Genomic DNA, 22,571 nt, shown 5'->3' with positions numbered 1-22,571 from the left:
AGGAATACCGAAAGCACGGCCTCCGTGTTGCTGCAGAGGTAGGGTAGGAATTCATCCAGTCACGCAACGGGAACTCTCTTCCTACTTCACATCCGTATAACATTTGGTGCATTTACAGGAAAGCAGGGCGCTTAACACCATGTGTATTTTTCATATGGAAAAACTGTAGACTCTGAGGTTAAGCAAATATTGGACAAGGTCATGCAGCTAGTTAGAAGAGCCAATACCAGACCGGCTTGTTTTTTGTTCCTTTTAACTAGGAAATTGTATCTTTGCTAAGTAGCACGTATGTGTCAAAAGAGAGGCTGACTTGGGAAAAATATGAATTGCTTTTAGGGAGCCTAAACCTTGAGATATGGTCTATTCAGAGGATTTTTAAAGCAGAGTTATTTGCTCAATAACTCTTGTTTCATTCTTGATTCGAATCCCTACCTCCCATCCTCTTTACAACACTTCCTGTCACCCAAGCGGAACTGTCTCCACCAGGCACTCTACGGGATCACAAACTCACAAGGGCCATTTGGTCGAACCTTAGTAGGTTGGACTCATGGGGGAGAGCGACGTACATAAGTAGTTACAGTTCAAGGCCGTGAGGTAAGCACTAAGGGAGGTGGAAAGTCCTCTGGGAGGACAGAGGAAGGAAAGATACGTTCTGGCAGAGGGGAGCAGGGAAGGCTTGGTGGAACAGGTGGCCTTTAAGCTGGACCTGGAAGGATGGGCAGGATTTCAACAGGCGGATGTCAGGGTAGGGAGGGGTGAGGAGGAAGGAGCAGCATGAGCAAAGAAAAATGCAATATGGGTTCAGGGAATGTCGAGCGGATTGGGGTTACAGGCTCACAGAGCACATCGTCAGGGATGGAAGAGACGCGTTCAACGTTATATGGCGAAGATCTCTCCCCTCGATGCCCGGGAGTTACTGTCTTATCTGGTGAGCAGCAGCTCTGTTAGCAGGGAAGCGTCGTAATTCAATCTACAGTTCAAGAATATTTGTCTGAAGACACGGTTTATTGGACGCTATTAATTGTGTTGTACTCAGTCTTTTACTATAGAATAAAATTCACATAGAACAGTATCAGAGTCCTTTACTGTGACTCTGACACCATATAGTATCTGACCTTTGCCTGCTTTTCCACCTCAAATTGTGCCACTGACATTTGCACGCCAAGCTCAGAGCACATTGGCTTCTAGAAGTTCCTGGAAAACACCTGCTTCTGTTCGTCCCTGGCCCAGGGATTCTGCACGGCTGCTTTTCCCAGCTTCCGCATGACTGGTTTCCTCCCTCGCCCCCGCCCCGACTTTCACTGAGATGTAACTGACATAAGCCTTGTATGAACGTGAGGCATACAGAAGGGTCTGACTTAAATATGTTGTGAAACCGTTACCCCAGTAACATTAGTGAGCATCCATCATCTCATGTAGATACAACAGGAGGAAAAAAAGGAAAGAAAAATTTATATCCTTGTGATAACTCTTGGGATTTCTTGCTCTCTTCACAATTTTCCCACATATCATACAGCAGTGTTAGAAGTAGCCACCATTTTCTATGCCATATCCCCAGCACTTACTTGTCCCGCATCTGGAAGTTTGTACCTTCTGACCCCCTTCCTCCAATCCCCCACTGGCTTTTTTTTTTTTTTTTAAGATTTTATTTACTTATTTGACAGAGACAGAGATCGCAAGTACGCATAGAGGCAGGCAGAGAGAGACAGGGAGGTAGGCTCCCTGCTGAGCAGAGAATCCGATGTGGGACTCGATCCCAGGACCCTGAGATCATACCCTGAGATCATGACCTGAGCCGAAAGCAGAAGCTTTAACCCACTGAGCCACCCAGGTGCCCCCCACTGGCTTCTTCTTAACTGACGTTTTCTCCAAGAAATTCCCCTTGTCCACTCAATCTAAAACAACATTCATGCTATTTTCTACAGAGAAGCTGGCAAAATTATTTATGATTTATTTGTTTAATTTTTCACCCTCTGCCACTGTAATGGGCTCATGAAGGTATGGACCATGCAGTCATGGTCTTCAGGATATCGCCAGAGCATGGCAGAGTGACCAACATATACAAGAAGCGAAGGAAAGTTTGTTGAATGAATAAACTGAGTGAAGTAGGATTCCCGTTGTTAGAAAACTGGAAAGACATTCCATTGCTTAGAGACAGACCTAAATCAGGAGCTCAGCCTCTGATTATGGAGGTCTGTACCGAGGGCTACAGAACATGCTGGTTCAAGTGTGCAGAATATCTTACAACTTTGGCCGTCCTTACTCATGTTCGCCAAAGCATCGTTTCTAGGTGGAATTTCCTTCCAGTACATTTGTTCCTTCTTCCCCTCATTCCCCACCTCCAGCATTTTCTGGCCGTTGTCTCAACTAAGTGCTAGGCTTGGTAATTTTCCTAATGATCTGGAAATGGATTGCTTTTTGCAGATGGCCATGGATTGAGTTGCCCAAGACCCGGTCATAAGTCATGACTTGCTGAAAAGAAAGGGAGTTTTTTGAAGTGGAAGGGGCCTTTGGAGGTCATCCAGCAGCTTTTGAAACCACTCCAGCAGCCAAACTAGTAGGCCCAGTACCTTCCCTGGCAATCTAGTTTCCTGATTTACTACGAGGTATGGAGCTGTTTATGATACTTTTGATCGAAAATAAATGACTCTTAATTCTACCGTACGATGAAGTTCATATTTGAAATGTCTGAATAGGTTTTTCAGACCGTGGTTCTACAATTGGCTATAAAATTTTACAGTCTTGTTTCAAGGATATAAAAATCTGTGATTGGAGCCTCTACTCCAGGCTACAACTGGAAGAATTATAAACGCCGAGGCTACAGCTGTGAGACACTCCTTCCTGGCTTCGGAAGACAAAATGCATCAAACTAAAAAAATCAACGGATAAAGGTTGATAGGACTGATTTGAGACTACTTCTAAAATTAAATTTCACCTGGAAGGTGAGTAAAAGAATACTAATCAACACATCCTATGATTTCTCAGGTGAAATGCAATCAGAACTGTAAGACACTGTTCCTAAACCGAGTTCACGTGGAAAGAGATTATTAGTTTTCTAAGTATTTTAACTGTGCTAACGGACACCATGAGAGACCACGATACGGTGGCCTTGTGGGTATTTGGAAGGAAGCTCTATCCTTGTTCATCACGTGGAACGTCTTCCTCTCCAAACATACGAGTTCTTGCCATAGTTCCATGAACATAATACAACTCATTCTCACAACTTCGATGTCACAAGAGCCCAAAGAACACACTTATATGAACCGTCCAAGGTTGTGGTGAAGTCAGCATCCATGGTTCTAAATGGAAGTGACAAGCTTGTATTGCCTAGAGCTGTACTATTAAAATGGCTCCTCATTCCCTAAACACATCCAACACCTCTGAACACGGCCAAGGCCTGGAAACCCAGTCAGAATGACCTCTGGGTAACAAAAACGGGGGGTACAAAAGTCATGCACAAAATCGCCACCAGTTTTTAACAGGCCGTCCTCTACCTGTACCGTCTTCCCCACGAGCTTGGGTACTTCCATTTCATACTTAACCATCCTAAGTTCTGTTGTGTGGTTTGCTGTTGCTAATAAAGCAAATTCACCACGGTGAAGCGTAAGGAGTAAGAAACCATAGCATCGGGGTGTCTGTGTGGTTCAGTCGGTGAAGTGTTTGACGCTTGGTCTCAGCTCAGGTCATGATCTCGGGGTCCTAGGATCGAGCCCCATGCAGGGTTACGTGCTCAGTGGGGAGTCTGCTTCTCCTCTCCCGCTCCCTTTGCCCCTCCCCCACTCTATAGCTGCTTACTAAATATAAATAAATGCGGATCTTAATACAAAATGAGGGCCTAGAGGACAACAGACGTTCTCTGGGATGACAGCGGTTTTACAAAGGAGAGTTTCATCACCCGTCGTATGTCACATTGAATAGTGCAGGAAAATAAACGCCACTTTTTGGAAATATTTCCATCAGGAAAAAAATATTTAAACTCAAAAAAATGGCCATTAAACTGGTACATCTTAATTATTTTCAAAACTCACATAGATGGCTCTCCAACATTGGATGTCACCTGACAAATAGGGTTTCTTGAAGTCTTTCTATTCTTGATTTATTCCTTGATTTAATGCATAACAGGGAGTATATCAGAATTCTGAAATGTGACGGAAACTAATTTCTAGCAACAGCATTAGATTTGGAGTCAAGACAGTCGTTAAGCATCTGTCTTCAGCTCAGGTCATGATCCCCGGGTCCTGGGATCCAGCCCCGCATGGGGCTCCGTGCTCAGAGGGAAGCCTGCTTCTCCCTCTCCCACTCTCCCTGCATGTGTTCCCTCTCTCGCTGTGTCTCTCTCTGCCAAATAAATAAGTAAAATCTTAAAAAAAAAAAAAAAAGTTCTGGAGTCAATTGTCAAGTGAAAGGAAGAGCTTAGAGCAGAACGGGCACCCAGGTTGTGTACCCAGCTCTGGCCCTAACAGGGATCTTGATCCCAAAGCTTGTGCGCCTTCGAACTCCCGTCACCCTTAGGCCCTCTCCTCTTCTCCACTGCAGAGACAAGCACTTTGAAGACCCAGGTTCTGTCCCTGCCCTTTATACCTGGTGCTTTGGGGAGAAATTGACTCTCCCGGACCTTTGCCTGGAGGGTCTCCATCCCACTCCTTCGCATCCTGATGGGATTCTCCGTTTTCGTCAAGGCCCATCTCCAATGCTACCTCCTCCGTGACATTCTCCTCCTCGAATGGCCCCCATGCCTCACAGGAAGTGGTGGGAGCCTTCTTTGTGCCCCCGTGTCACCCGGCTCCTGTCTCCACTGTGACATGTCTCAGCGTCCTCCACAGGGAAGAAGCAAAGCTTGGTGGCCGGGAGCCCAGGCCTGACCCCTGCTTCCCCCAGCTGTGTGCGACAGACCTTGGACATGCCCTCCCCGCGGAGTCTCAGCGTCCCAACTGGAAAGCCCAGCATAAATACCACTCAGTTCATGGCACAGAGTGGGGATTATGTGAGATAACGAACAAAAAGTCCACCGCAGGTCATGTGGACAGTTCTCTGTGCACGTTGGTTAGCGCCGCTGCTGTTACCAACTCAAGTCGTGTACGAGTCTTTTTTCACTAGACTGTGAGGCTCGTCAGTGAATCCTTAATAGCGGCAAGCCCTGCCTTAGAACACGGAGGGTTCTTCGTGCTCGTCGATGAATGCATGTGATTGCTTTCAGCGTCTTATATGATTTCCCAGGACCGCGCTCTCCTGAAGGGGTTATGTCATGCGAGGAGCCAGACCACTGCTCTTCATGCCCTCATTTGCCCGGCGGTGGCCTGCCCTCTGCCTACTGTCCAGCAGGATTATTAATAGCACCCTCTGGGGAGTGTCTGGTTTAGACAATAAATTTTATGGCCACCCTAGTTTTGAGAGGTGTCTCATCAGTTTTATGGCCAGAAATTAAGCTCCTTGCTGTGCAAAACACAGCTACTTTCTTTTAAAGATTTTATTTATTTATTTGAGAGAGTGAGCGAGAGAGCACACGAGCAGGGGCAGAGGGAGAGGAAGAGGGAGAAGCAGACTCCCCTGCTGAGCAGGGATCCTGACATGGGGCTCAGTCTCGGGACCCCGGGATCATGACCTGAGCTGAAGGCAGACGCTGAACCGGCTGAGCCACCCAGAAGCCCCCACATGCGACTCTTGACATGGGGAGCAGTCGGTCAGTTGCTGTCTGGGGTTGAAGTCCTTCATACAGAGAAAATGTTCAGTAAAGAGCTGATAAAAGAATAAATGGATAAAAATTGGGACATTATTTTCCTTTTGGGGGGGGAATAAAATAGGGTAGAACTTTGGATATGAGTCTAGGAAGACAGCAATACTAGACTGAGAAATTTTTTCTGCCATTTAGGATTAGAGTTGGGATAACCCTACGTGAGTTGAACTTTAGAGAATTTAATAATAAACCGAAAACAAGATCTAAGAGCAAGATCCGGGAAAAACCCAAGTTAAGGGTGTGTGTGTTCTTTGGCCTCATATCTACTTGTGAATAGTATTTTCAGGGAATGCTACAGTGAAGTTAAAAAAGGAAAACCTAGTTCAGAGTTTTCTATTTGTTTGTTTGTTTGTTTAATACTAAGCAGTGCGGTTCCCTGACCTAGCCCTCAGAAAAACAGTGAAGTAGTTCCTTTCCTCATGAATCCTCAGGCTCCTTTTCTTAATTTATTTTGTCCTCTCAGTGTCGTGCCCTCAGACCCTCCCCGCGTACCCCTTTTCCTTCATCCCCCTCCCCCCGTGCACCTGTATACTGGCCTTGGCAACCCAGAGCTCTTTGGTCAATCTTCAAATACCCCAGCAGTGTTCTTCTTTCCAAGTCAGCTTCCCAACTGTGGAATGAAAGGTGTTATTTCCTATTAAGGGAATTTCAGGCACCAGAAAACGGGGGAAGGAAGGCAACCCGCGGGTGAGGAGCGCGTCCGGGAACACATCTGTAGGCAGCATACTCCTGACTTGACGGAAAGCAAGGGCCTTGGAGGCAGGCCGAGCTGGGTCTGAATTCTGGCTCTTTGCTATTGGCACTGGGGCTCTGGGTCTTCACGTGTATGAAAGGAATAATAACAAGACTTGACTGTAAGGTTGCCTTGAATATTGATAGGATTGTCTTTGTAAAATACCTAATAATATGTGAAGGTCAAAATCTTGCATGAGGGTTAGGAGTTAGAGCTTTGGAGGTAGATAGACCGGGGGCCTAACTTTCGCTCAAGGGGAAATAAACGTGACTCTCTGAGTTCTGGAGAACAGAGATAACAATGCTTTTCTCAGGACTGTTATTCGGGCTTAAATGCATGTAAAAAGACTGACTCCAGTTCTTGGAATATGGTAAGTCCTAAATGAGGTGTGGCCTTCTCTAGTAACAGTTATAATTAGATTATTCTACTATGGATGGGCTCACCGAATGGCAGAAATTATTTTTCTTGTCATTATTAGTGAATCATTGGCATTTCTGAATTCCTTTGGGACATGGATATCTTCCTTGTTTAAACATGAGGTGGAATCCTGAATCGAATGAATCATTTTATACAATATCTCTTATGTAACGGAAACCTAGTCAATGTTTGAAATCCATTATATTTTTCCAGGGGCAGCTAAGGAAATGCAAAACTACAGAGAAATGCCTTGACTTTTTTTGTCCCCCATTACTACTTACCACGGTCATTTGTGTGCACCCCCACCCCCGATAAAACAAGGTGACTGAATTCATGTTTAATGTCATCTGGGCTGTGGACAGCCATCTAGATCACTCCACGTAGGCGCCTGTTATGAAACAGGATTCTCGTTCAGCTGCCTCCAGTCACGTAGACGTACCCAAACTTATGCTCTGACTGAAAAACAAACATTTGGTTATCTCTTTGTGCGTACTTCGGGAGAGAGGGGGGAGAAAAAAGAAAAACGAAAAGGATCTGACCTTCTGATATTCACTTCTCCATCCTGCATCTGGCCTGCACACAAGTCAATAAAGGCTGGAAACGACAAGCCCGCTGTGCCATTCTTTGTCATGAGCTAAAACCCAGCCAACGCCAGATCGGAAAACAGAAACGAGGAGTGTTACTGCTCTACTGAGGCACACTGCCTTCTTCAGATCATATTTTTCCAAAGAGCTACACCTGAATGTGACTTGCTGGGATTCCAGTAATCCTTTTTTATGATCGTGGCTACGATCCTTTTGGAAAAAGCCAGGAATGAGACCACTGTCTCTGGTGTGCAGCAAAACCCAGAAGCCAGAGAGTTCCAAGTGCCCGGACGGAGGAGCCTCCTAAGCCACAGGCAGGCGAGCCAACAGGACCTTGTAGATGCCGCAGACGGTTTGCATTTTACTAGTCGTCCAAGGGGCCAGAAGAAGGTTGCACAGCACGTCTATTGTCCTATCACAAGGACGAAAACGAAAACAAAAAACCACAAAACCAAAACCAAGAAATGAAACCATGGAAGAGATGATGTGTGCGGGGCTGTGAACCACTTTGCGTAATGGGGTCACGGTCACGGTCCCCTGCAGTGTGATGTGTGCTTTACAGTCTCTACAAAGCAAAACTAGTGAGCCACGTTGCCACTGTTGCCGTTATTTGTTACCTGACTAGTGCTTGTCTCCCCTGCTGGACGGGGAGCTGCTGGAGGGCAGGACTGAATCTTTGTCCTTTATACTCCGAGAGCCTGCCACACTGTAAACACTCAGGAATGTGTGATTGTATATAAATCAGAACCTTGACAAAACAGGGCTAACCTGCTAAACGGATGGTCAATTTGTTAACATGATCTGTGACTTCTTTTTTATATTTAAACAGCTACAGGTCCTTACTTTCGAATCCACACGCTCTAAGTTACTCGTTTTTTTCACGCATTCCAAAGACATTTCCAACGCACCTACACCACAGGCCAGCTACCGAGGGGGTTTACACAGATGGGAAAAAAATCTTTTCCCCTCCTTTAATGAGATTATTGAGTCTGTGTCATGAGTCACAGCCTATATATTCAGAAGCTGCCCTAATAAATAGTTTTGGGTTTATTTGATAGTCTTGGCTGTCGCTTGAAACAGAAAATCAGTTCAACACCGCAGCAGTTAATATTGACCGAACGGCCCCAAACCTCAGTTGGCCAATGTTTTAATCATATGGAGACAATCTGAGTTTTACTGCCATCGAGAAACAACAGGAATATCGAATGCAGGAATTAGGAATGCATATCAGTTTTCACAGTGCAGTTTGGCAATTGTGAGAGCACACTTTCTTGTTGTCAGTCAAGGGGCTTTCTGGTAGCCAAACTATTGTTTTGGTGGGTGGTGAGTCTAACGACTTCACTGGCCTCTCTGCCTTTGATCTGTGGAGTTTCTGAAGTTGTGGGATTTTGCATGCTACACTGATAATCTGGGAAAACGTACCATCACTATAAAAGGAAATTTTCCTATTAGTCCAAGAATATTGTTTATAGCAAAACCACCTGACAGAAACATGTGGGTGCCTATCACCCTTAGGAAGACAGATATTTTTACAACTGAGGATTACTTGCTTCCCTTTGCACAAATCCACATGGTGCCTATTCAGACACAAGCCTTCAGCGATGTTGTCTCATTCAACCCCAAGAACAGAGTTCACGAGTTTTGCTCCAAATTTGGATAAAAAGAAGTTTCATAAAGACTTAGTTGTTTCATCTTCCCCAGCCCAATTACTTGAGGTCAATGGCACGTAAACTCAGCTGGAGTAGGGCAGCAGTCATGAATGAAGTAACCAGGGAGGACGCAGCTTTCCAGCCTCAGATATACCCTGCTTGGTCCGTGCCCGTCTTCCTGCTGCTTTCTCTCCAGGAGGAAAACACCTTCCTGGCTGCGTAAGGGACAGTACTTCTCCCACAGAGAGAAAAATCGATCTCTTGCTGACCCTCAGAGTCATTTGGGGCACCACGGGTAGGAACAGCCACACAGGAGGGAGGTGTCCATTATTTACTGGGCGACCTGTCCCAGGGGGCTGTCTGGTTCTGCGCATGTCTGTTTCCGAAATAAAAGGAGCGAGGAGGGACAAGGAGCACTGAGCCAAATGACCTGGCCGAGGAAGAGAAGAAAGTTTTCCCTCCAGAGAGCGCCCTTCCTCTGACAAACAGGAGGGGGAAAATTCTGGATGACTGTGACACCAGCTCTTTTCTTTTCCCAAATCCTGTCCAGGGGCTGCATTTGTTAGTTAAAGTCATTCTAAGTATGACCAAGTAAACCTGTCTCACTAGAGAAAACACTGGTTGCTGAGGATGTGGAAAAACCTGACTGCATAGATCACAAAAGAAGATCCATCCTTGGTCCAGACAGAGGGCAGGGAAAGTCATTGTTATTATTTTAATAAGCCGAAAAGCACTATGACACTTGGCGACCCGGGAAGGAGAACGCCAAGTGACTTTCCTCCTCTTACCACTTCATTCCGTTTTCCATTGGTTCATGATGTGATTTGAAGGCTCAGCGGGACTTCTTACAAATGACTGGGACTATTTCAACGGGCCTCAGCCCTGGGGAGTGCAAGCTCTAGGATTATCTGGTATTGCAGAGAGCAGGAGAAAAGTTCATCCAAATTAAACAACAGACTACACGGCATTTATACAAAATCCTTCTACTGTCCCCAAAGCAAAATGGTCTCTGCCCCTCTCGGGCACACATCCCGCAGCCTGCACCTTGGACCTTTGTGAAACCTCCTGCAGCACTTTGTGTACTGTTGATTTAGGCTTAGCGTCCTGGTGGAGGCCCACTGCGGGGCATGGTGTGGTAGGAAGAGGAATAGATTGGGAGACAGGGAACCTGGTTCCACTTCTAGTTCTACAAAATAACCAGTCAGCCGTCTTACAAGGCACACAGCTTTCTGAGCTATTAGTTCCTTCTGTGGAAAATGAGAAGATTAAATAAATTGCTAATTTGTATCTCTAAAACTCAACGAGTCAGAAGACAGGGATACAGAACACAGGTCATGGGCTGGAGAAACCAGACAGGAAATAACTCAAAGTGGCACGTGGCATGATTTGTCCAGGCCTTACTGGAAGCATCAAAAATCCTTCAATGGAAATAACTTCTCACTCCTCCAATGCCTTTGTCCTCTCGTTTGTCTGCCTCTTTACCAATTTTGTCCAGTTTTAATCTGGTGTCCTCATTATTGACACATATGTTTTATCTTCCCCGTTGGCTATAAGCTCCTTGAAAATACGATCCATCTTTTGATATTCTGCCATTTCCAGCTCTGGACCCGTAAATATTTGTCAAAAGAATCAATGGTTCCAGGGAGAGTGTTTAATGAACTCTTCTAAATAATTATTACATTTAAAAGATAAACTTCAGACTCAAATGTTTTACTTGTCTCAGTTCAAAAAATTGGATCCGAACTCCCAGTTCCAAGGCATTCCCATCAATGCACTGTACTTTTACTAAATATTCACAGATATCCACTCTGAAGACCTTTGCTTTTTTGCCCCTTACCCAGTAATATCAAAAAGCTGCCAAGAAAATATACAGACAGTAACAAGAACTGCTTTTTGTGCCTGGGATGAAACCGTTATTTCATATAATTCTTAAAACCATACTATGAGATTTTAGATGAGGATTACTGCTTCTAAGAAACAGTGCCCTCAGATAGGAACAGAGCCAGGTTTATCCGACTCCAAAGTTCACGCTTTAAACTAGAAGGGCACACTCCCTTTGTTGTAGTGACAAGGCACGGACTTGTATTTGGAGTTCTTGAGCTCTCAGAATGATGCTCACCGAGCCACTGAGCGGCTGTGTGAAGTTAGGAGATTTACTGAAGCTCAATAAACTTCAGTTCTTTGTCGGTAAAATGTGGACAGCAGTACTTACTGCAAAAAGTTTTTATAAAAACTCAGTGACGTACTGTATGCTCAAATACCTAAAATGCATAGTAGTTGCGTGGTGAGTCCTTACTGTCCCCTCCCAACTCTGCCTTCCAGCATAAGCCCGACCTTCCCAAAGTCTGTGACACCCCAGAAGAATGAGCTCCACGTGCAGGAAATACCTCGGCATCCCTGTGAAGGAGAACTTCTCTCCTCCTCGGTTTAACCAAGTCCCAACTAAAAAGCTTTATCCCCCCAAAAGATATCAGAGACCACCAAGGCCCCAGCCACCCCGAAAGGTCTTTGCTATCAGCATTTCCACTGAGTTGAATAGAAGAGAATTTGCTCATTTCGCCATGAACAGAATTCTTCTCTGAGGTTTTCACTTGGCTACTCAGTGGTCCAGAACTATGCTCTCCGTGAGCCCATCCCAAGATGATACTTATATCGAGTAAAATCAGAAGTATTCTTTCTCATACTTTCTTCCTTAATTTATTTTTTAAAAATGGGACCACTGGTTCTGCAACAACAGTGACCTCTATAGGGGCACCCACCAGTTCGTTCGCCAAACACGAAGTCTCTTGGATTGGAGACACCAAGATGCCAATGCATGGCCCCTGCGATATCTCACAGCGCAGGAGGGAAAGCCAGAAATGGAAAGACAGTTACAATCCAGCCTGGAGTTTTGTACCTAGGAACCCCAAGCGGTGAGTCTCTGACTTTTTCGGGCACTAGGCAGACCTGATCGGTAATGGTGGCCCTCAGCCACCCCATTCACAAGTACTTACTGATGTTTGAGACTAACCTAGAAACAAACACCAAGATATGAAGGACTCTTGTCTCTTTCTCCTTATAGAAGCCGGCTGGCTCAGACCCTTGCAAACCGAAATTGAGGAAAGCAATGGACTTTTGTCTCTTGGTCTCGACCACGTAGCCTCAGTGTTGGGTACGTTTTTTCCCCCATGGACTTCCTTTGGGTCTAGTGAAGCTCCTTTTCAGGATAATGTTTCTAAGGTCAGAAGTGTATACTCTCTTTTTTTAGAGAGAGAGAAAGAGAGAGAGTGAGCAGGGAGGGGCAGAGAGAAGGAGAAAGAGAATCGTAAGCAGGCTCCAAGCTCAGCTCACAGTCTGATGCAGGGCTGGCTCTCATGACCCTGAGATCGTCGCCTGAGTTGAAATTAAGTGTCAGACCCTCAACCAACTGAGCCACCCAGGCTCCCTCAGAAATGTATACTCTTAATAGGGCACTATGTATGTATACACACACACGTCTGTGTGTATATATATAAACATAAACATACACATATGTATATATAGTAACATATTTTTAAAAAGTGTGATATAGATTTATGTGGTCTTCCGTACATGTTAATAGTAAGATCTCGAAGTAGGTATCATAAGCACCATAATTTTGAAGTAGTGGTATGCGTAAGTGATATTTTGAAACATTTGTATCTACTGTGGTGTAGTATGAAAATACCTCTGATTCTACTGGTGACATGGCGATGGTTCTGCTAATGCCCCCGGGGAATGCTGCTCACGTTCAGAACCAAAGGGGATGGGAAATTTCGGTTTCAGGGCAGTAGAGACAAAGATGCCATTTTTTACCACCCAAATTCATAGACTCCCCTGAATTGTCATAGATTACCCCAGAATTGTCACAGACTAACCCCACAGAGAACTCACAGAGATTTTTAAAAATCTGCTTTTTGCAACCACACAGAGCAAATTGGTCCTCCTGAACTCTCCTGCTTCTCCTAAATTAAGCCTTCCAATTCAAACCCGACACTGTTTCCAGATACTTTGGTAACCTTATCACTTTCTCTGCATGAGCTAGAGTTTGTTAATTTCCAAATGAAAGCACAGCCGCCGGAAAGTTAGCAAGCATTCCAGTGTGTTATGACCAGCCCACACAACCCCAGAGGAAGGAAGGATAAACTTGGAGGGACACCTTGGCACCCTCTAATGATGAAGTGATCTCTCACTTGGGGAAGAAAAATGTGTCAAAATGGTTGATTAAGTATTTTAAAGTCAAAGCAGTAAGTTGTTTAAAAAGAGGATTAACTGACTTTTAATGACGGTTTGATTTTCCTACTGAAATGACCATTTTTTTTCCCATTTTATTTATTTTTTCAGCGTAACAGTATTCATTGTTTTTGCACAACACCCAGTGCTCCATGCAATACGTGCCCTCCCCATTACCCACCACCTGTTCCCCCAACCTCCCACCCCTGACCCTTCAAAACCCTCAGGTTGTTTCTGAAATGACCATTTTAAACACTAATGTGTTACACAAGGGATCAGTAACACAAAGGAAAAAGGAATAAAAGAAAGGTTTTTTTCTCCCAGATGAATGACTGAGTTTATCATTTGTTTAGCCTACACCGAATGTATGTATTTAAAGCCTTTAAAAAAAAAAGATGTTATTTATTTACTTGACAGAGATCACAAGTAGGCAGAGAGGCAGACAGAGAGAGAGGGAAGCAGGCCCCCTGCTGAGCAGAGAGCCGGATGCGGGGCTCGATCCCAGGACCCTGAGATCATGACCTGAGCTGAAGGCAGAGGCTTTAACCCACTGAGCCACCCAAAGCTTTTGAAGACTGCACCTTTTGGCAGATAAACAGGAGTCTCTGCTGCGAGCCATAAATTAGACATAGTGGGAGATCAGCAGAGGTAAAATTCATTAAGCATCAATTCTGTGCTGGGGAACCAAAAGATGAATAAGAAATGGCTTCTTTCCTCAAGGGAAATTTAAAATTTAGTGAAAGATGTAAACATATGACAAAAATAATTATACAAGGAAGACTAACGCCAGGCTATCTTGGAGGGGGAGAACCATCCAAAATGATACAAAGAAAAGAGTTGAGCTCTTACAATCAGTAGACTTAAACTGTCAAATGGTTTTGTTAACAAGACAAAATAATACCACAGATTTGCAAAGCCTCCTGTATTACCACACTCAGCAAACACCCTTATAGTTGCTAGAATATTCTTTGTCTTTCCTACTTATTTGAGCTCTTCATGATCATCCCCTGTAAGCCTGCACAACACCTTGCACACAGAATCCGCTCCACATACTATAAATAAGTGAATGAAGGTGCAACATACAATGGGAAAGGCCGGGGAGGAGGTGTGAATCCCAGTTCGCAGTTGGCTTGTCTGTGTTAATTGCTGAAAGCTCTTAATCCCCCTAAGCCTTAGTTATCTTACCTGTAAGGTGGGGATAATAACAAGAACACTAGGCTTTTGATAAAGCTTAGATGATACCTATAAAAGACTTGAAAAATAGTCATCCTTCAAGGAATGTCAGCTATCGTCACAGAGGGAAGCATGTAGAACTGATGTTTAGGGCTGGAAAGAAACACGATGATCCACTTCCATTTCTCTTTTTAAAGAGTGAGTATCATATGGTCTCACTTATTTGTGGAGCATAACAAAGAACACGGTGGACATGGGGAGATGGAGAGGAGAGGGAGTTGAGGGAAACTTGAAGGGGAGATGAACCCTGAGAGACTATGGACTCTGAAAAACAACCAGAGGGTTTTGAAGGGGCGGTGGGGTGGGAGGTTGAGGAACCAGGTGGTGGGTAATAGGGAGGGCATGTACTGCATGGAGCACTGGGTGTGGTGCCAAAACAATGAACACTGTCACGCTGAAAATAAAGAAATAAAAAAAAAAAAAAGAGTGAGCTCAAGAGATCGTAGGCTCGCCTTAAGGCCACACTTCCGATGTGAAAAACAGGAACAGGTGCAAACCTGGTCCTCTGATTTTCTAGCTTAGTAAGTTTTAATAATAACCAGATAACCCTCTTCTTGGTCAAAGGGGTCTTAACATCATTTGGCCTTCTGAAACACTGTGATGCCATTGTCTGTTTTCTCCAAAGTTTACATTCTCTGAATTCACAGAAGTGAGATATCTTAAGTACTTTTTCCATATTATTTGTCAAGTTGAAGTCTAGGAGACAGCTCTATATATCTGAAGCTACACATTTCTGTATTACTGCAAATATTTAATGAGGAACAATGAGGGGTGCTCTCTGCGGGCCAGAGGATGTGGCCCTGAGACATGAACATGTCCTCAGCAAAGGGGTTAAAAGAAACACAATCTATTTTTTCTCTCCAGTAGTGGGCTTGACGGTGACTATTTTTCATCTGTTTACCAAATAAGACATTCCTATGACCATAGACTTCAATCAACAGTCAGTCAAGATTATTTCTACATACATAGTTTCAATCATGTAGTGACGAGTTGGTGTTATAGAAAGATGTTTGCTTGCTGTTTACACATGTGTGAGGAACTGGCTGATCCAGGAATTAAGTGCAACAATGTATGTGGAAACAAAATGCAAAGGATCATCTAGCGATAATAACCAGATGATTTTGTTACTGTTGCTCCTGTTAACTGCTGTTCAAAGAAGCTCAAGAGCTACCTATTGAATGAATGCTTGCATAAATGGTTATGTTTTTAGCTTTCTAATGTCCTGGTTATAATCAATGCCTTAATAAAACTTGCAGAATAGGGCGCCTGGGTGGCTCAGTGGGTTAAAGCCTCTGCTTTCGGCTCAGGTCATGATCTCAGGGTCCTGGGATCGAGTCCCACATCGGGTTCTCTGCTCAGCAGGGAGCCTGCTTCCCTCTCTCTCTCTCTCTCTGCCTGCCTCTCTGTCTACTTGTGATCTCTCTCTGTCAAATAAATAAAATAATAAAAAAAATCTTTAAAAAAAATAAAAAAATAAAACTTGCAGAAGATAAATCCTCCGAGTTCATGTGATGATTAAATTATATATTATGCAGGAACGTATCTAGTATAATCTGGCATGTGTTCAGGACTCAACAAGTGTTAGATGAATCTTAATTTGTAAAATGATCAGTAAGGGAAAATTAAAGATAGGCTTGAAAACTGGATGAAATTTAGATTCCTAGAAAAAGCAGGTGGCAATGAAATCTCATTATAGACCTGCTGGGTTTTCATTAACTGTAAGTACAATATCACACATCTATCGACTTGCCTGAAACACTGCTACTATAATTAGAAAATATAATGCATTATACAGGGTGTGTGTTGTAATTGCATAAAAGCAGAGCGAGGTGGCGAGTTTCCCATCGGTGATAAGATTAGCCTCCTTCAGCTTTTAGAGTCCCACCTGCAGAACCAGGTGGAATAATTGTGAACGCAGACGGTATTTGTTCTAGGCAAAGTCAACTCAGCTTAGCATTTCACATGAGCTAGTCAAGTGTTCCCCTGCTCAGTGTGTTCTCTTTTTCTTCCCTCTCTCGATGTTTAAATAAATTACAGGAGTGGAGAATTTTAGCTCGGAACTGCTACTAATCCATACCACGAAAGTCATGTTTGTGAATATTTGTGCTCTTGGTGTCCTAGCCTTCAAAAACCCTCTTTTGGGAGAATTTTTTCATTAAGTCATGTATTTCCTTTGTCTCACATTCCCTTGCCCTCGTAATCCGGAAATGTTTTCTTACTGGAACAAACCCTCAGGTGTGTCTTCTCCTGAGGGTTACTGTATCCGCCCGCAGCCCATGATCTTACTTCCCCTGCTTTGCCTCTCAAACAGCTAAGTGCCTTTAAAGAGATTTCCCCTTCAGCCATGGGATTCCTTTATTGCAAAGTAATCTAGAAAAAAGAGATAGAATCCAGAGTTTCTCTGACTGAAGGAGCTGGGAAGGGCTATATCAAAAACTGAGAAACGGCAATGCAGCTTCTCAGCCTCCAGGATTTGCCTCTCCCTCCCTTGTTGCTGACGCCCCACTATTACCGCACTGTGCTGGGTTCTACGATGACCCTGGACAAATGTTCCCCCCTTTCCCCCAAGCTCCCACAGCAGCACTAGGGCACTGCGTCATTCCAGACAGTGCAAGGGAGTCCTGCAGAGGCTAATCTGGCTGAGAACAGGGGAGACACGCAGTGACCTCCCTTTCTTCCCAGACACCGAGACATCTCTACTTCGTCCTTGAAAAAACCTCCTGCTTTGATTCAAGGACACCACGCCTCCTAGCAGAGTACAGTGGCCCCAGAGAGAAGTGCTTTCAAGGCTGAGCCCTGCTGGGCAGAGCCTGAGGGTCCCAGGATTTGCTTTCCAGAAGCTTCAGCACTACCCTTTCTTGACACAGAGGTCATGGCTTCCCTTACTCTCGTGTGCCCATCCCCAGCCCAGGGTCCCTTCTGCCTCCTCTTCTCTCAGGAGAAACCTCAGCTTTTCACCAAGAATGCTTTTTTTTCTGGGCCTCCCTGACTTTGTTTTAAAGCCCCCCTCTGAGCTGCGTTCTAAACAGCCTTCATATTTAGCAGCAAGCTGTGTGTGGCATTTGACGGCACAAATCACGGCAAAAAGACAAGGGTGTTCCTGAAGCTAAAATCCCCAACCTAGCTAAATTAGGATGAAGCATGCAGGAATTCTCTCTGCCAGCTCCAGGTTGCCCACTTGAAGAGTGATTATTTCTCTCTTCTGTGCACATTTATAGTTTGTCCCTAGAATATGGCTGATCTGTGAAAGTAAGAACAGTGCGAGGCTTATTAGCCTTGGGTTTTTCAAAGGCTGGACCAGGTGTAGTAGGGATTAGGTCTGACCATCTTGGAGATTCTAAGATTCTAAGCAGTAGACGTAGAATTCTTATTTTTTTAGCACAAGTCTTAGACTCTGGAAAACACTAAAAAAAAAAAAAAAAGCTATTCTAGCTCTTCTGTTTTGAAACCAAATTCACTAAGATTCTAGAGACACTACTGACTGTCAATTTACAAAATGTATTCTTGTGGCCCTGAACCTGCCTTTGAGACATGCTTGAAACAATGACAAGGTGTACGGAGAAAGCAGCTCAGAAAAACTTCCCCTCGAGAACCAACTCAAAAAAACCCTATTCTCTCTCTTTTTTTCCCCTCTGTATTCTACTTCCCTTTCTCCCACCCATCTCCTGGCAGAGTAAAGATAAAGACCACTTGGACTGCTTCAAAGAATGAAGCCAATTCAAAGACAGAGAAGTCGAGTTCTCTCTTAAATAGGCGGCTTTCCTGATCTTGCTGGGCGGCTCCAACTCTGGAGGCAAAAGTAGAAACAAATCTTTCTTTCTTTTTTTTTTTTTAAAGATTTTATTTATTTATTTGACAGATAGAGATCACAAGTAGGGAGAGAGGCAGGCAGAGAGAGAGAGGAGGAGGAAGCAGGCTCCCTGCCAAGCAGAGAGCCTGATGCGGGGCTCCATCCCAGGACCCTGGGATCATGACCTGAGCGAAAGGCAGAGGCTTTAACCCACTGAGCCACCCAGGCGCCCCAGAAACAAATCTTTCTGAACGGTGTATCCCGTATTAAGTAAGGCTCTCGACTCTGCTTTTCAAAGGGAAGACGTGCCTACTGTTAGGGAGACAGGTTTAGCTATTTTGGAGATTCGAGAACCCCTGGTCAAGAGGAAATGTCACGTTTTCCAGTTTGCACACTGCCCTCTCCTGGTGAGTGTTAACAGCACATTTCATGTATTTATTTTCATCCCATACCTGGGTGCAAGGTCCGTGTGTACACATGAGAGTTTGTTTAAAATATTCAGGAAATCACACTGAAAGTTTATACTGGAAGCTAATTTGAGGAAATACACTCATTATGCCTTCGACTCTTGGGTTCCTATTTAAGGATGACAATCTTTATACATCTCCCCTCACACTCTCGGTGCTTTGACCCTCTCCCTGCTCATCACCCTCTTAAGGCCACGTGGCTCTGGGACTCTGCTCTGCACATCAGCGGTCCATGTGAGCTGGGTCCTACGGACGAGCTGGCCAGTCAAAGACATATCCCCACCCAGAAGTGGTGGCCGTGGGAAACACCTGTATTTAGACTAGGGGCATGAGGACCATACTTTAGCCTGACTTGGGCTCAAAATTCGTTCTACACATGATAAGGTCAGTGTGTCCAATTTAGAGAAAAGAGAACTCTGGGGTAGGAAGAGAAACAGCTAAGCAAACACAGGAGTAAATGGCACCAGAGGCTAAGTTTATAACTGTCTATTTCCCCTTCGAAACGATTTGTCTTATTTGCTGGCTCCCTGTGTGACTCGTTTTAAGCCCAATACCTGGCCCAGCCAGTTGCTCTAATTCACCACTTTCTCCTAAATACATAGTGGACCCTGATAGTGAGAAAGTGCTTGCAACCGGGCAGGACGTGGCTGGTATGATCTCTTGTGTGCCGGTGCCTCTGCAGCCTCTCGGTGTTTGTCCTTGACCTAGGCGGGCCAGTCCTCTCCATATCAATAAGAACTCTGCCCTGGACTGGGAGCCTAATTCCATTCCTTTGCTTTAGAAGAAGAGGACTAAGGAGGAGTTGTTTACTTTAAAGAGATTTCAAGGCAAGTACCTTGTTTAAACTTTCCCAAACTTGTAACTTGAGGGTATCTAAAGCTCTAGCTAGCTTTCCGAAAACACAGAGGGAATGAACTTTCGATTACTTCTCCCAGTGAAGAATGATAGCACGAAACAATGAGTAATCAAAGCACGGTTTACATTTACCTCTGAAAGCTCTTAGTGCAGACAAAGTGTGTGTGTAAGTATACATATTCAGCCTCCCATTTACACTGTCACTGCTGACAGGTCCAAAACTGCTCTCGAGCTTGGATGGCAAGAGGGAAACGGGCCTCCGTGTATTTCAGATATTATACTTATTGATTGAAAAATGTGTATAGTGATGCAAAACTACACCTTTAACTGCAAATAGAATTGAGTGAGGTCAATTAATTAGTGTTTACTGAAATAGGTAAATTCCTGACAATGTTTCCTTTGTGATGTAAAAAGAGAAGAATACTCATATAAAATCAAAATTCTCTCTGCAAAATAAAATACTCACTTGCCATGTCTCTTCTTTGACATGATTTCAATACCCCATTATGCCATTCGAACTTGGCATTGGGCAAAATTATGAACACTTTTCAAGACTCTGTGGTCGAGCTAAGCATGCATTTTCCTTAATGACAATTTGATTTAAAAAAAAAAAACAGGTCAGTGTAAATTCTCCATTGTGATATGTAAAACAAATACCTTTCTTATATCTTCCTTATCTACCTCAGGCAGGCACATGGCTTGGATCAGGGGCGCCCTACAATCCAGGCATGACAGAATGGGGAACTGTGAATTACCAGTGGAGGGTTTGAATATGTTCCACCAAGAATCCACTGAGAAGAGTAAGAGAACATACTGAAGTTCTCTTGCCCTGCACCTGCTGTAGGGCCATTCTCTCGTGGAACCAGAGTCCTTCACTGCAGGAAAAGCTCTTATTCGGGGATTCAGGGCGGCTCTATGCCAGCTGTTTCAGGATCGCCCAAAGCAAGACTAATCTTTTAACTCAGCCTTCATTCAACCCCCACTGGCTTTTCTGAGGCAAAGACTGAACTCATTAAGCAATGCTAATTTAATCACAAGTAATCCACAGGAAAAAAGAAAGTTATATAACCATCTTCAAAATCTGAAATCAAACACGGTTATATATATATATATATATTTTTTTTTTAATAAATTCATGTCTCAAAATAAAATGAATAAAGACAGGCCAGGACATGGCCAGGCATCTACGGATTTCAGCATCCAATACACTCAAGTCCCAGATGGGCATTTCCTCCCAAGATCCCAGCTACGACACGGTTCCCGTTCATGACTTTGAGTGTAGTGATCCGCGAGGTCTCGGAATCCTTCCCCCCGGAGTGTGCACAACACAGATGCACTTTCAACTCAGAAGACAATGCCCAAATAAATCAGTCCACAACCGGAGTCGCTGACCATGACACCGAGAAGCCCCGTCCTCCCCTCCCTCTCTCCCGCCACAGCGACGCGACCCCGCGCTGTTCCCACTCCCGAGCGCGGCCCACGCCCGCCGCGCTTTTAGGCTCAGAACCGTGCTCAGTCCGCGCGGGCTCCTGCTCCTCAGAGGAGGGTCCGACCTGCTGCGGCGGTGGGGACGGCTCGGAGCCCGCTTTCCAACAACCAGCCGGGGTCCGCCTCGCCGTGGTCTCAGCTACGACGGGGTCACCAGGAGCTGCCGGGGCAGCGTGACAGCGCCAGAGCCCGGCGCCGCTTTAGAGACGGGGACGCCCAGCAAGTTGGACGGCCCCTTCGCGGCCGCGGATAACCGAGTGGGTGGCCGGACCCCGCGCCCTCCGAACGCGCGTCAACCGCTGCACCCTCCGGGGGGACCCGGGACGCGCCCTCGCCGCTCTCGGCTGCGACCCGCCGAGGAAGCGGCGGCGCCAATGACTTTCGAGTGCCCCGCGGGGGCAGAAACGGGGAGCCGCGTCCGCGCCCCGGGGTCGCGACGTACCTGCAATGACGTGATGGAAGCCTCGTCCTCGGGGCCCTGTCGGGCGAGCCACTGAGCGCCCCGCGGGCTGCGCGCCTGCTCTGCGTCTGCCGCCTTCGGGGGCCGGCGGCCGGGCTCCCGCGGACGCGCATGCGGAGGCGCGCGGGGGCGCGCGCGGGCGGGGGCGGCGCGGGGCGCGCGGGGCTGCGGCGAGCGCCTGTGCACCGGCCGCGGCTCGGCTCTGCCTCGGCGCGGCGCTGCGCCCGGGTCTGAGCGCGGCCCGGGATTTCTATTGGCTCCGCGCGCCGCGCCCCCGCCCCCGCCGGGCTGCGCTCGGACCCGCAAACGTCGCGGCCGCACGCTCTGCCCTCGCTCGCGGGGTTTGTCCTCCGCTCGTTCCCGGCTGGGCGTGCAGCCCTGCGGTCGGCGGGAGCGTTGTTGCGAGCGGACTTCCAGCCCGAGCCGCCCTGCCTACGTGGGGGAACCCCCCATCCCCGGACCCGCAAAGCCCGCTCGCCCCGCTCAGGTCTGCCTCCTCCCTCTGTGGACGGGTTTGAATGTGAGGAATGTGCAAAGCCTGAGTGTGTGCGGACACACACGCGCGCGCACACACGCACGCACACATCAGGCTCCTTTTGTTTTGAATAACTGAGGCCAATGAAATTAAAGGCAAGCTGAGCCCAATACCCGAAGTGAGAGCTCCACTAATAAAATCTTGAATGAATTCAGTGGAAAACGCTCGCTGCTTGAGTTTGTTTTCTGCTCCAAATAGCGCTTTGGTCATTATCCCTGTTTTTGTTTATTGAATACAGAGGTTTCTAATGCAGATCAGACTTTGCTGCATCCAGTGAACACGGGCCGATGACGCCAGACCACTTCTTGGGCTGCGCGGGCTCCGTGTGTTTTATCGGAAGGCTCCGGGGACGCCTGCATGCTCCTGCATTTTGTTGTTGCTATTAAATTTTGGGGT

At 45.8% G+C, this 22,571-nt stretch overlaps 1 protein-coding gene across 1 annotated transcript in view; it reads right to left on the bottom strand.

The window, feature by feature from the left end:
• Positions 1 to 22,089, bottom strand: part of GREM2 (gremlin 2, DAN family BMP antagonist) — a 107,872-nt gene extending 85,783 nt beyond the window's left edge. Inside the window, exon 1 of the mRNA XM_045983657.1 lies at positions 21,623 to 22,089. Coding sequence (XP_045839613.1) covers positions 21,623 to 21,753 — 131 coding nt within the window. The 5' untranslated portion in view covers positions 21,754 to 22,089. The remainder of the gene's footprint in view (positions 1 to 21,622) is intronic.
• Between the last annotated feature and the right edge of the window lie 482 nt (positions 22,090 to 22,571).

The sequence above is a fragment of the Meles meles genome, chromosome 17, assembly GCF_922984935.1.
Source record: "Meles meles chromosome 17, mMelMel3.1 paternal haplotype, whole genome shotgun sequence".
Lineage (NCBI taxonomy): Eukaryota > Metazoa > Chordata > Mammalia > Carnivora > Mustelidae > Meles > Meles meles.
This window is presented reverse-complemented; position numbering and strand designations above follow the sequence as displayed.